This window comes from Xiphias gladius, chromosome 21, assembly GCF_016859285.1.
Source record: "Xiphias gladius isolate SHS-SW01 ecotype Sanya breed wild chromosome 21, ASM1685928v1, whole genome shotgun sequence".
Lineage (NCBI taxonomy): Eukaryota > Metazoa > Chordata > Actinopteri > Istiophoriformes > Xiphiidae > Xiphias > Xiphias gladius.
The window spans coordinates 2,730,066-2,744,867 of NC_053420.1; the positions used below are offsets into that span (position 1 = coordinate 2,730,066).

A 14,802-nucleotide genomic window follows, 5' to 3' on the forward strand; every position below is an offset into this window, starting at 1 on the left:
AGCTAAAAAAGAGAGGGAATACTGGACTTGGATTCATCAGGGGGACACAAACACGACTCCGGATGAAGGACGATGTTGCTCTGGAACTGCTGGATGTGGAAATAAGCAGCTGTTTGCTAACAAGTTCAACATATCAACTTAAAAGGTGATGATACGTTAATGTTGTGTTCGCAGCTTGTTTCCGCTGCCCCCCCAGGTGGCGAAAACAAAACGTTATTTAGTTGAGTTTAAGTAAAAGTAACAATAACACACTATATAGAGTAAATTCACCGTTACAAGTAAAACTCCTGCATTGATATTGTTGGTTAAGTAGAAGTAAAGAAGTATAAGCGTCAAAATGAACATAAAGTATCAAAAGTAAAGTCACCGCTATGCAGAAGAATGGGCCCCTGTCTTCATCTTATTCATGTAGCAGTATTCTAACGAGTATAGCAGGTGGAGCTGGTTTGACTAGTTTACACACTGTTGGGTAGTTCAGTCCACGGCAATGCATCATATTTTAGAAGTTAATCATAGGTTTATTCATGGAATATTGATGTTCAAAGTAACTAGTAACAATGGCTACCAAATAAATGTAGGGAAGTAAAAGGTACAATATCTCCCTCTGAAAATGTGGTGGCGTAGAAAACATGAAGTAGCATGAAATGGAAATACTCAAGTGAAGTACGAGCACCTCAAAGTTGCACTTAAACACAGTACTTGAGTAAATTTACTCGGTTGCTATCCACCACCAGCATTTGTTAATGCTAACATGCCCCCCGGGTACACGCCCACCACCCACCTCCGAAATCACACAAACACGCTGCTGACAGATGAAGTCGGATTTCGGCCGCATCCATTTCGTCCGACCGTCAGTCACCGAGCTGACGAGAGAGAGACAGAGAGAGAAAAACCTGATTAAGTACCAGCAGGAAGAGAGTGAACGATACAGAGACAGACGAAGTCAGACTGCCCTGGTTAAAGCACCATAAAGTCCACATTAGGTTAACACCTGTCTGTGAGTCCTCGGGCCATTTCCCGCACCACGCAATTAGAGACTACATAACGTTGTTACATTACATTATCGCTACACTTAACCTGAAGCCAGGCACTTGGAGCTGCCTCCAGACGGATGGATATCCTCCAGTCCTGCTAGAGCGAGCGCTACATGTGGGACGGCTGGTGATGACTGGATGTTTACATCAGGAGGCATCACTCAAATCAAAAAGGATGATGCAGATATCATCGCCGTTCCCTGAAACCTCGCTTGTTGCTAAGCAATATTACACAAACATTTGCCAACTGAACTGGATTGAATTATGTTTCCTGACGGTAAAATTAAGATTGTAGTGTAAACGTATTTTTGACGACAGCGGGGCCATTTGAGGCCCCCGGGCAGGAGAGCTACTAAAAAATCTTTCACGTGATGCAAATCTTCCAACAGTTTTAAAGTTTGCTGGGAAGTTTTATTCATGCGTCGAGTGATTTCATAGTGTAGTTTTATCGTGATGTGGGTGTTTTGCAACGGGAGTACGGTGGATGAGCCTGTGTGGGAGTTAGTTTCTGTTTTGGCTGCGTCTATGAGGGGTTTTTTTTTTTGGACTTGATCACATGGATACAGGTTGCTTGCAATCATAATTTAAGCATTTTTGAGCAGAACTCGGTTAAATTTAGTTAAAAACATTTCAAACATGGACTTATCCACAGTTGGTGAAGATCCAAAGTGCAGTAGAAGCCTCTTGGCTCCCAACCAGTGCACACTGTGTCTTTCAGGTAACATTGAAATGTCTGGCACATCAAATTAGTGTCTGGCTGTCTGGTGCATTTAGCAGAACAGATGAAAGTAGAGCGGCTGCATTAAAAACTACAGACCATCCAGTGATGGGATCCCAGCACACGTCCCACCCGTGGCCATGTTGACGTTCTGACCCAGGAGTACCCGGCAGTCACTACTACATTATGACATCTCAGTACTCACTACTACATTATTACATGAGTACTCGTTGGTCATTACTGCATTATTACATTACACCCATATTCGAGCTCGGCCTTCATGTTGATCTCAACTACACATCTGTAAAGTCTGGTGACTTCATCTTGCGCAGTTGTGACGTTATCGCGGTGACAACATCTGTCCACAGACAGACAGACAGACAATCTTAGAAACAACTGCCAAAGTACTCAAAACCACCTCTGTGGTTCCCGCTACAATAGGTGTCACATTTTTCCATGATGACACACACACACACACACACACAGACTAACAAGGTGAAAACTAGCCACGCTGTTGCCTGCTGGTAAAAAGAAGCTCAAATCATGAGGTAAAGAAAATAGCGGAGTGAAAGAGAGGATCCCATCCAAGCTGTGATTCAAAAAGTAAGTTCCAGTAAAGCTGTGCGTTCAGTGTCAGCATCTTCACAACTCCAAATAAAGTCAAATATCCGTAGAAGGAGGAAAAGAATAATATTAAACAAAGAATAAGGCTGGTTTTATTCTATATTTTTGTGATTGTCAAGAAATGCCACGAAAAGACGTAAAATAACTGTTAGTCTGTCTCTCGGTACGTTCTGACTCAACCCCAAACTCTTTTGTTCTACTGAAGACAAAAACTCTTTTTAAAAAAGCATCATAGACATATAGTTGAATTTTTAAAACAGGCTAAAGTTGATGCAACTCAGATGTCGATAAATACTCCTCGAAAAGATGTCCACGTGAAAGTTCCTCTGTCCCTGCACAGGGTTTCCCTGCTGTGACGTAGTTTTTGGACAGAAACGGTAACAAACTGTAGAAGACACTCGATGATCTGTCAAACTCTGTCGACGCTGTTGAGCCTCATATTAACTTCACGAACTTTGAAACGTATTGGGACCAGCATGAGAAAGATGAAAAATTACAGCAAGCCAAACCGTTTGAATGTTTCTATGATGATCGTTGTAAGACGGACCTGAAAATCGTGAACCTATCCTGTCAGATGTGGACCATGAGCCGTAACGGCCCCGGTTCGGATCTGGCAGGAAACCTTTGCTGCATCGCTCTCTCTCTCTCCCTCTCCCTCGTTTCCTGTCATCTCTCCCCTATCACTATCTCACAAAGGCATAGAATGCCCTGATAAAACACTAAAAAAAAAAGATCATTAGGAAAATGGGACTTGCTCACCCTTTCCCTTTTTTTGGACCTATGTAAAAATCGATAAAACCTGCCCGTTGAGATTTCAGTCACAGCTAAAAACCATTTCCTACACCATGTCTTGTAATAGTATCTACTCCTGTAACCCTGAAATTATATAAAGATCTACTTGCTGCCGTGCACCAACCCGTTCTTTAAAATCACTTTAAAATGTGCCACAGTGTGTTTCCTGCTTTGTCTGTGCTGCCTTTATTTCCACACTCATCTCTGTTGTGTCTCTACTGTCTCAGTAACGTAGAAAAACCATGGTGAAGGAGAGTCTGCCCGGCTGGGTCCACCAGGACTCTGACGAGGGACTCGTCCACGTGAACGTCGGGGGTCTGAAGAGGAGCCTCTGCTCCAGCACGCTGAAGAAATTCCCGGACACCAGACTGGGAAAACTGCTGGCATGTGACTCTGAGGAAGATATACTGCAGGTGGCTCGGCTTGTGTCAACATGTCATCTTTGCATCTCTCTGCACCGACTTGTTAAACTTACTCGTCTTCAGACACTATAAAATCTTCACTTCCTTCTTTCCTATGGCTGTTTTCTCCTTCCTCGCTGAATCATTTTTTTGTCTTTCATTTTTTATACTAATAATTTCCATCCTCCATTCATCCTCCTTTCTGTCCTGACTTCTCTCCTTTTGTTCGCCCTCCCCTCCGTTCTTCCTCCTCTGTGTAGGTCTGCGATGATTACGACGTGCAGCAGAAGGAGTTTTATTTTGATAGGAACCCGAGCCTGTTCCCATATGTCCTCCACTTCTACCAGACCGGCAAACTTCACATCATGGAGGAGCTGTGCGTCTTCTCCTTCAGGTCTGTCTGTCTTTGTCTGCCGGTCTCTGTCTCTCTAGTGTCGAACACCATCCTCCTGCCTCACAGACAAATTTTCCATCAACTGTTTTCATTTACGGCACAAGTAGTCACTGTCGCATCAGTTTCTGTGCGTGAAAGTGAGTAAATAATGGATCTGCTTTGATAATTCTTTGATAATTTTGACAGGACTTTGGCTGGAGTCTGGTGGGGCTGTCAAACTTTCATTGCCACTTTTCATCTCGTAACTTAGAAACTCCACGAGTCTGCAACTGGTGTACAAATCAACTTGATTGGGCGTCTGTTTCCCACAGTCAGGAGATAGAGTACTGGGGCATCAATGAGTTCTTCCTGGACAGTTGCTGCAGTTACCGTTACCACGACCGCAAGCTGGAGAGCAGCCGCCATCACAGCTGGGACGACGAGAGCGACGTCAGCAGCATAGACACATCTGTGGACGAGATATCTGACTTGAACAGGTAAAAGGCTGTGGAGCCCTCTGACATCTGTAAAGGAATGGTCCCTGTTGCAGGAACCATCCAAACCTACTCACATCCGTTCATCTCTGCTTCTTTCTGTCGGCCGTTGACCCGTTGTCTTCATCTGCTCTCAGAGACATGCAGCATTTCCAGGAGGTGCGCTACGGGAACATCAGGAAGTGTCTGTGGCTGACGCTGGAGAACCCGGGATACTCCATCCCCAGCAAGCTCTTCAGCCTGCTCTCCATCGGAGTGGTGCTCACGTCCATCGCCAGCATGTGTATCAACAGCATCCCAGAGTATCAGGTCGATACGGAGAGATGAAAAGATTTCGAAGCCAAACAAAATCGTATAGACTCAGTTTTCATTAGAAGAGTTCCGTGTGGGGAGTAATTTCGGATCAGAGGTTTTCAAACTGTGCCTTGTGAGACAAAGACAATGTGTGAGGTGAAAGGGACTGGTCCATGGCGGTGTTATAAATACAACATGTTTTTAAAGTTACCTATTGTATTTGGCCCGTTGATTTGGGCTCATGGAGGCAATTAAGGTAGTTTAAAACCCTTGGAATCCGATTGCCAAAATTTGCGTCAAAAATCATACTCCCCCGCCGGGTTTTAGCTCAGTCAAATCTGAACTCACAGACACGATAAACATAGTTTTAGATCTAACGTAACTTACGCTTTCTGAGGATCTCATCATGTCCATCGCTAATAAATCTCCATGAATCCAGTTGGAAATCACAGAGAAGAACACAGTAATCCAGTGATAGTCGCCTCTGTAGCCATGAGTACACTGCGAAGAGAAACTGCTAGTAGCTAATTCGGCGTAACTTTAGTGGTATCAGTTTGCCAGGATGAGTAGGGATGATGTGGGCTGTTGGGGGGGGGGGTGGAGTTGTCTGGATTTTGTTTCCAGTGTGAAACCTGCAGGTAACAACGAATTACAGCTCAGTGAGAGTCGATTCATACACAGTCACGTCAAGTTGTGCCACGTTAGGAGAAAAACAAAACTTATAAACTCAAAAGAGTTGATGGCAGTTGATGAGGGAATCTTACTTCATCAGGGGGGGAATAAGGTTTGGAACCTGAATGTATCATTGAAAACACTTGCAGATGTGATCACCGATCTTTCTCCTCTCCTTCTCTTTAAGACGTTTGACTCTGAAGGGAAGCTGATCGAGGACCCGAGCATGCAGGCTGTGGAGGTGTTCTGCTCCTGCTGGTTCACCTTCGAGGTGAGGCGATAAAAAACAAAACAGAGTTATGTGTGCTGGTAAACCGCTGAGGTGTACAAACAAAGCAGTGAAAACCGAAGACACTTGCCATCCAAAAACAAAGGCTGGGTATTTTTTTCTCTCGTTCTGAGGTGGTGACGCGACTGCTGCTCGCACCGAACAGGAAGAAGTTCTTTCATCACCCTCTGAACATCATTGACATTGTGTCTGTGGTTCCCATCTACATCACCCTGATCTTCGACATGACTGTGGGATCCGAGTCTGAACTGGGAGACCTGGGACGACTCATACAGGTCGGGGAAATGAATAACCTCTGACACAGAGTTAGAGAACGAGCATTGGATGGAAGCAGCTAAGTACATCCACTCAAGATACTTGCACTTTTCTCGGGTATTTCCATTTATTTTCTACTTAATAATTTAGCTTCACGACATTTCAGAGGGAAATGCGGTATTTTTTACTCCACTGCATTTATGTACCGAGACTTCTCAGGCTCAAAGAGGTAAAACAGATATACAGGTAAACAGATTTGTGTAGCAGAACTTGGTTTTTTCCTCTTTCCTCTCCCATTAATCAGCCTCACGACTCCTCAGATTTATCTGGTGACCCTTTGGAGGGGCCCGACCCTTCTGTTGGGAACCTCTGGACCAAACTAACTGTATATAAAGTAGTTAAGACCAGCTCCACCTGCAGCAGCTACAACAGTGAAATGCTGCTTACATACTGATGCATCAGTATTAATCTAATAAAAATCAGATATCAGTCCGAGGGGACATTTTACTGCAGAACAGCCAGTTTTACTTTTCATACTTTTAGTACATTTTGGTGATAATACCTCTATACTTTAACTTAGTAGGATATGTAAATGCAGGGCTGCTAATTTCGATGGGGTAATTTTTCATTGTTGTACTGGTACTTTTTAAATTAAAAGGTCCTGAGTTCTTCTTCCACCTCTGAATATGACTTAGTTAACATTGAAACGTACAGCATGCGTTGTTGTTTTATATTTTTACTCCTGCAGTTAGTAATAGTTGGACCCGTCACTCATTCCTTAGACAGAGATGGTGTAAAATACTTGCAGTCCCGGCTGAAGTCCCTTCATCAAAAGCTTTCATGAAATGGCTGGATGTTGGCTCTTAACATTGAGTCGGTGCTAAGTCTGAAGGAAGAAATAGCACGTTTTTTTCTCATTAACAATAACGGTGGGTCTGAAGGACAGAATGACAGAAACGCAGTGATATTTAAAGAATAGCATCCGAGGATCGGGCAGAAAAGATCACTGGTCGGATATGGGGACACTGTCGCCGGAGCCTCATCATTTATTAAGAGCTGAAGAGTCTAATAAAAAAATAATCTGCTTCACCCAGACTGTGTGGGCGTCGTCGGATTTTGATTCAAATGTTGCTAAATCCTGATTGGTTCGAAGAAGTACGAGACGTCACCTGCTTCAAACCAGAGAAGAGGGAGAGAGAAGAGCACATATAAGATAACCAAAGAAAATAGAGTATCCATGTAGGATCCCATCACTCGCAGTAAGAAGCTGATTGAGAAAATTGGTTTTAAGGGCCTTTAAGAGAACTTCCGGAAGTTTTATGCTCCATCATCCTGTAATTCTCACTTCTAAACAATAAGCTGCCGTTCAGCAGAAGTTACACAGGCTTGTGTTGAATGATGTTGTGAGAAAGTCTCCCTCTCACCTCAGGTGTTCAGGCTGATGCGGATCTTCAGAGTTCTGAAGTTGGCCCGACACTCGACAGGACTTCGGTCACTGGGAGCGACGCTTCGGGTGAGTCAGTACTCTGTCAGGCGGAGTTATGAAACATTTGACTTTCTGACTCAAACCTCGGAAGGAAAATGAAAACGATGCGATTGATTTTATTATTTCGCTTGTGACATTTTGGTCCGCTGGCCTTTCTGCAGCCGCCTCAGATAAAGGTTGATGGATTGTGAGCAGATGAAGGTCTGAGCCGATAGGTTGCACACATTTAGAGGTGGTAAAGCCCTCGTTGTGCTTTTTTCACGGATGTGGTTTTGATTTTCAGCGATGTGAAGAAGTCTGGGCCTTTAGGTGTGTGGGACCAAAAAAATAAAAAAGTGGATTAAAAATAGAAAACAGTTAAACATTGAGCTGTAAGTTAATAAAAAATTGTCCCATAACCCAATAGACGAATATTGTACATATGTAGTTTTGATTTTTTGCCTTCAGGTTGTTTTCAACATTTCGGTAGTAGAGGAACTCGCATTGATTCGGACTAAAAAGCAGTGTAGATGTTCTGCTTAAAGGTGCTCTGTGGAGTTTTCATGTAAACTAAAGTTCTGTTTACCTTCAGTGTTTCTCCGTAAAATGAACTGCGTGAATCCCCGAAGTCTGACAAATATGTTGAATGGACTTCCTTTCTCATAAAACACTTGTGAAGCCGTCTTTCATTTGTTTTATTCTATGTTACATCTGTGTTTACTCGCTTGCAGTCTTCTCTGCCTCTGCTGGCGCGCTGCAACGCTTCTTGGCATGTTACCGCCACCTGTTGGTGATCGGTGAAATGGCACGAAACCAGTGGCAGGATGCGAACGTGCACGCGTGTCATGTTGAGCGTGCAATATAAACACGGTAGGACTTGCTCCATAGCCCTACTAGTGGTCAACAACTCCACAGGAAACCTTTAAGGCAAAAAACAATAGGACAACAGTGTGACAATGTGAAAGTTGTCTCTGGTAGTTTTGAACCTACAGAGAATCATCAGCTGAATCTTCAGCTCCCCTCGGATTTACAGAGCTTCACAGTTAGTTAAAGCTCATTGTTTATCTGTCCGGACCACAGCTTTACCGTTCTGGTTCACTCTCACGGTGTCGTTTTCAGCAGCAGGAGGCAGCTGGTTTCAGAGAAATAGCTTTAAAAAGCCACTGTCCGCTACCTGCTCAGCAGCAAACAGCAGACAGACACAGTCAAAGACCAGCTGGTGAACACAGTGGAGCATTTAGCTGCTAAATTGCCAGAGATTTCCCTCAGGAGCTGGTGGAGACCAAAACCGGAGCTAAAAGAGAGGGAGTACTGGACGAAATCAAAAATCAGTTATTGCGGGTCCAAGTTTGTGTTTCTACCTGTAGTCTCGGTTGTACTTTTCCCTGCCTGGCTTTTATGTTTCCTTGCGCTTTATGCAGCGTTTACATTCAAATGTGCTGCTAGCTGCTCTGCCCAGTTTCTTCTCACTGCAGCGGATGTTTTCCAGACTAAAGCAGTGAAAACCAAGCTTGTGAGATTTAGGCCGGTTTGTGAAGCTATCTGCCTGTCAAAGCTTTCTGAAACGCACAGTGTTTAATTTACAATTCAGGTCGTGTTTTACCTTAACTTCGACGACCAGGGAGCGTCTTTGTATGGTAGGGGACTTCTTTCTGCAAACGATTGGTGGTTACATCTAATGTCATTCCTCTGTACGGTCCCATGTGAAGTGTATCGGTCACATCAGCAGAGACGTTGGATCTGATGCAGGCTCCTTTATCTACAGCTGTGCCTCCCCCTGACATGAGATATAAAGTATCTGGGACTAGTACAACAGATCCTGTTACACTCTCATCTATCGTAACGTAGGCGTGTTCTCTCCACCAGAATGATTATCTGTGGATAAAACCCCCTTACGCACGAGTCGTAAAGGCGAATAGATCAATCGTTGTCTTTAATAATGTGTTGTACTTTTTAAAATGTCGCTTGTTTCCTGGATTCGGGTGCATTGTATGTACATTTAGATTGCAGCAGCGCTTTAATTCGCGCTCCCGATCCGTGATCATTATGAGGAGTGAAACGCTGGAAGCCTTTTGGCGTCTTTCCGACATCAGCTAATGTGGAAACGTTAGTTTAAAACCGAGCTCAAGGACTTAAAATCTGGACTCAGAGACCGGGTTTGAATCCCGGCTCTTGTCCCTACAGTGATAAAGCTTTAACTTGAACACACAATAAATATATTTTGAAAAGCAAAATGTCACATTTGGAAAAAACAGTTTCAAAGTGACAGGCTCATTTAGTCGTGATTTTTACTTTAATGCTGGTTGTTGCTTGAAGTAACATTTTATAGTACAGTACTTCAGGGCTAATGTTCATCCTTTTCTATTTATTCTAATGGTGCAGTCTGGAATTCTGTATCTCCTCTTCTCTTCTCTTGTTGAAACAAAGTGATTGTATTCAAACCGAGGGATCACAAGCTTTTGTCGGTGTTGAAATGAGCAGCTATAAGTAAGGTTAAAAGATGAGACACCATTTGTCTGCCTTTTAATTCCCCTCCTGTCCCTGAACCCGGAGACGGTTAAATTTCCTGACGAGCTTCCCTCCATTTTGCGTCTGCAGCACAGTTACCGTGAGGTGGGCATACTGCTGCTGTACCTGGCTGTCGGCGTGTCCGTCTTCTCCGGCATTGCTTACACCGCTGAATACGAAGAGGTAAAATCTGAGTGACGTTTGGCTCTTGAAGCCTCACGTGGACTCGTGCTCTGTACTTTTACGTTGACATTTGATTCTTTTTCATTTCTTATTTCAGCCAGTGAGTTTTTGGTGTTTTCCTCATCGTTTTCTCATTTTTAATTTTGCATCATTTGATTTTCGGTGTTGTAGTTGGTCAGTCAAGGTTTTTTAACTTGGCTGAAGTGGATCAGTTGATGCATGAAAAACCTCATTTGAAATCCGTAACCACATGAATATAAAGCACCTCTGTCCGTGTCTTCTTCCAGGACGTGGGTCTGGACACCATCCCGGCCTGCTGGTGGTGGGGGACGGTGAGCATGACCACAGTCGGTTACGGGGACGTGGTGCCCGTCACGGTGGCCGGGAAGCTGGCAGCCAGCGGCTGCATTTTGGGTGGCACGCTGGTGGTGGCGCTGCCCATCACCATCATCTTCAACAAGTTCTCCCACTTCTACCGCCGGCAGAAGGCTCTGGAGGCGTCGGTGAGGAACAACAACCGCAGGAAGATGAGGATGAGCTGTGAGAGCGAGCCGCGGGAGGACGAGGAGGACGAGGAAGACGAGGAGGAGGGATCGGACGAGGACAGCCGGTGTCTGGACGATGATGATACCGATGATATCGAGGAGGACGATATAGATTATGAGGATGAAGGAGGCGTCATCAATTACAGCTACGTGGAGCACCCGTCCTACACGTCAATACTGAGGAGGAAGGGGCTGCACCAGCTGTGAGGATCGGCTCGGCCTCGGAGCCGCCACAGTCCGCGTTCACACTGGAGGCTAAACCCGCTCAGACTCAGAGTTTCCCTCTGAGTGGGGCACAGATCGGATGTGTCTGATGTGTTCGGTTCTGATCGCGACTGTGACTCGCATCTGATCCAAGGCCGCACGAATGCTGCTGCGAACTGTCAAAAAGGATTCACGCGAGACCTGCTGTCCCTCCACGACCGGTCACTGTCGGAAAACTCTGCAGCAATTCCAACAAACATGGAGGACAACAAATCCAGAAGGCCGCAGTGTGATTAGAGTTTGAGTAGGTGCCTCTAGAAAACTGAAGTCACAGGGGCCACATTGCAAATCACAAAATCGGGGTCTGGACTCTGACTCTGTGGGTCTTCCATGACGGACTCTTCTGACCTGCCGTACTGTAGTTTCTTCTCATTCATTTTGTGCATGTGGGCTGTTTCAGGCAGGAGGTAAAAAAAAACACACACACACACACATGCACACACACGCACAAAAAAAAATCTACGCAAAAACAAAAGGTCAAATTTATTGAACATTAAGGCAGAAGAAGTGATGAACTCAATTCAGTCCTGAACTGAAGTAGCATGCACGCAAATGAAGTTAACTGAATGAAAAATATCATGACAAACGGAAAAGGACTTTTGTGGAAGAAGTAGAGAGAAAAGTCCAGCATTTTGGGAAATATGCTTATTTGCTCTCTCATCCTGGGTACTCACTGGAAATGGGGGGGGGTTGCCTTTGTACAGGGCTAGGCTAACTGTTTCCCCCTGCTTTCAGTCTTTATGCTAAGCTAAGCTAACAGGCTGCAGCTTGACAAATGCGCAGGCACCAGAGTGGCACTGATGTTCTCATATAACTCTCGAGCAAGCGCATTTACCAAAATGTTGCGCTGTTCCTCAGTGAGCCGGACGTCTTGAACCTGGGGCCTCGTGCAGATGTGCAGCACCTTCGCACAGCGCTACATTTTTGAAGGGTTTCACGGCCACAGCGAGCGGGCGGAACATGCGGCAGCTGCAGAGCGAGCGGGATGGTTAGCCCGGGTGCAGTTACTCTCCAGTGAGCTGGGACCACGCGGCTACGGCGCCTTCATCAGTGAATCTACTGTTATCAGCTGCGGCCTTTGAGAAAAAAGGGGATTCGAAACAGAGAGCAAATCCCTCAAGGATGTGATTGGCTCTCGGTTTCTACAGAGGGTGAATCCTGTACATTTTGAGTCTAGTCTAGTTAAACCAACGAGAAACACACAAAACATCTGGACTGGTTCAGGTTTTTCTGGTCCGAAGGATGCGTCGGCGGCTTTGTGCCACAGGTCATTTACCATCACCGACGACGCTCCGCACAGAGGCTGCTGTGCTCTGTTCGCCACCGGCTGCCGCTTCGAGCATCAACGTACACCACGTCTTCCTGAACTCACACCTCCTTTTCGTTCATCGTGTTTACTTTCTTTCACTCTCTTTTACTCTCAGTCCTTCCACCGGACTCTCCTTCGACTTGTCGTCCTCTGTTCCTCTTACTTCTTTTTTTCTCTATATCTGGTGTGTTTCATTTCACGTTTACTGTGCTTTAAAACAAAAAGGTGGTCATAATTAAAAAAAAAAAAACAAGCTGGAAATGATTAAAATTATTAAAAGGTGCATGTTTCACACTCCAAAAAAACCAACAAGGGTGTTGTGGTTTTGTGTGTGTCCGTTGATTTTAAAAAACAATGACAAAGAGCTGAAATAACAATATATTCACACTTCTTACACTTTTTATGTGTAAAATCTTTGTCGCCGCTTCATTTCAAATCCATATCAAACCATATTTGTTAGTGGTGGAAGAATGATTCACATCTTTTACTGGAGTAAAAGTACCAGTACAACAATATTAGAACAGTAAAAGTCCTGCATTCAAAACCCTACTTGAGGAAAAGTATATAATAGTATTATCTAAAGTATCAGAACTAAAAGTACTCGTTCTGCTGAAAAAGGCCCCTGAGAGAACACGAGATTATTAAATCTTTCAAACTGACGCATCAGTGTAAAAACAGGCCTTTTACCGTTGTAGCTGCTGGAGGTGGAGCTGGTTTTAACTATTATTCACCTAGTTTAGTTCAGTGGTTTCCAACCTAGGGTCGGACCCCCCCAAAGGGTCTCAGGGTAGATCTGAGGGGTCGTGAGGTGATTCATGGGAGAGGAGAGGGAAAAAAAAACCACCCCAGTGGTCTGGCGTTCATTTGCTGGACTTTTCACTAGTGTTTGGTTTTTTTTTGTAAAATATTGAATTCCTTCATTTAAGTCAGAGCATGTGGGAAGCTTAGAGGGGAAACGTCTCTTGGGTGAAACTGCCGACGACACGTGTCCGGGAGCCACCAACGGACACTGACTCAAGGGATCAGGAGCCAAAAGGTGTCGAGCGGCACCGGTTTGCCTTCGTTGCGGCGCAGGTCACGTCAACACCGGGAAGAGCTAATAAAAAACACACGTGAAACACCAGCAACCAGAACATGGATCAGTCTGTGAGTCTCTTCCATGGGAACTTCTGTGGTCATACGAAGCACTAAGAAGTCTGAGAAATCCGTGTGGGTAGATGCGACTGGAGGTCAGCAACAAAATATGCTACTTTTTCCTGATTTGAGTGAAGTGACCCTTTAAACGCAGGCCTGTCCCCCATGTTGAGCGCACAGTCCACAGCTCTGCTCCACTAAAATGCTTTGAGACACGCGAGACGAAGGACGTTGAGATCGTCGCGGGGCTGAGTTTGTGTTTCACAAGATGGATGCTCACGCAGGGAGGAGTCGTCCGGCCCCAAAGGAGAGGATGACGCTAACACAGTCCGACGCTCTGCCGGGGCCGGAGGCTCAGTTACCTGTCAGAGAGAATGAAGGGAAACTGAGAACGGCACCAAGATGGTTCTGTTGTGGTTTGAAAAAGCTTCCGGAGACGATTCTCTGCCGTGACGACCAGTTCAGTATTTGGCTCTTTACCACGGTGAGAGAGAATAAAAACATGTTTTGGTTCAGATCAGCTCCGAAGTCACTATTAAAGCAGTTTGAATGAATGAATGTTTTCTTGTAAAGTTTTAGTCCCGAAGTCGTCCGTCCCGGTTCGCCTGGTGACTCTCGCGGCTGCCGGCGGTAACAGCACCTGTGCTGTCCTGCCACCGGCATGGCTGTCCGTGTGGTTCCGCACTTTCATCCAGACTGAAATATCTCAACAACTACCGGATGAACTGTCACGACGCTTACTGCAGGTATTCAAGGTCCCGGGAGGATGAGTCCCACCGACTCTGGCGACGCCCTGACTTCTTCCCCAGGTAGATCCGAAGGCGTCCGTCGTTGCCAGGTGGCTACTTTGGTTCCTGCTGTTTTATCATATCGTCACGTCAACATTAATTCATCATCGCCTGTTCAATCTCTGTTGTCACTAGTTTAGCAACTTGTAAACAGGGACCACGCTAATGTAACATTTAACAGCGTAGCGACATACGTCGTCGTTGATGCACGGGATTTGCTTTCTCACGTGCCACTGAAAATGGCTTCGTATGCCCATGTTTAACCAACGTCACCTGTTTTGCTTCTTTCAGTGATTTCAAATAGTAGCTAGTTCATTTTCAAACTTAGAAACCAGTAGTTTAGGAGGGAAAACAGAAAAACTCTGTTCACGCCTTGAATCCTGGTCTGTGGTTTTTACTTTCCAGTACTGAACAATTGTTACCCACCTACATTTACCTTACAGTAGGTCTAACAGTCTTAATTAGAAAAATAATCATCAACAAACTCAGCTTTTTCTCTGACCACACACACACAGACAACTTTCTGTCTTTACTTGGGCTGAGAGGAACAGCACACCGCCAGTCATGGTGAAGGAGAGAGAGATCAGATTCACGGCCGGCTGATTAAAAATTCATCTCTGCTATTTTGGCAGACAGAACTCTTGACACGGAGAAGAGGGA

General features: G+C 45.0%; 1 protein-coding gene across 2 annotated transcripts; it reads left to right on the forward strand.

The window, feature by feature from the left end:
• Window positions 1–14,802, forward strand: si:dkey-43k4.5 (potassium voltage-gated channel subfamily S member 2). 2 transcript variants are annotated; one of them, XR_005706283.1, is made up of 11 exons: window positions 1–145; window positions 3,396–3,581; window positions 3,830–3,963; window positions 4,275–4,439; window positions 4,574–4,745; window positions 5,590–5,673; window positions 5,805–5,966; window positions 7,376–7,459; window positions 10,010–10,102; window positions 10,390–11,318; window positions 14,775–14,802. XR_005706283.1 is itself a non-coding variant. In XM_040115553.1 (10 exons), exons 2-10 carry the CDS (start codon window positions 3,411–3,413, stop codon window positions 10,852–10,854), a joined length of 1,530 nt encoding a protein of 509 aa, XP_039971487.1. In that variant the 5' UTR covers window positions 1–145; window positions 3,396–3,410; the 3' UTR covers window positions 10,855–11,334. The 2 variants fall into 2 exon arrangements, 1 of the variants encoding a protein (XP_039971487.1); XM_040115553.1 differs by lacking the exon at window positions 14,775–14,802 and having other exon boundaries at window positions 10,390–11,334.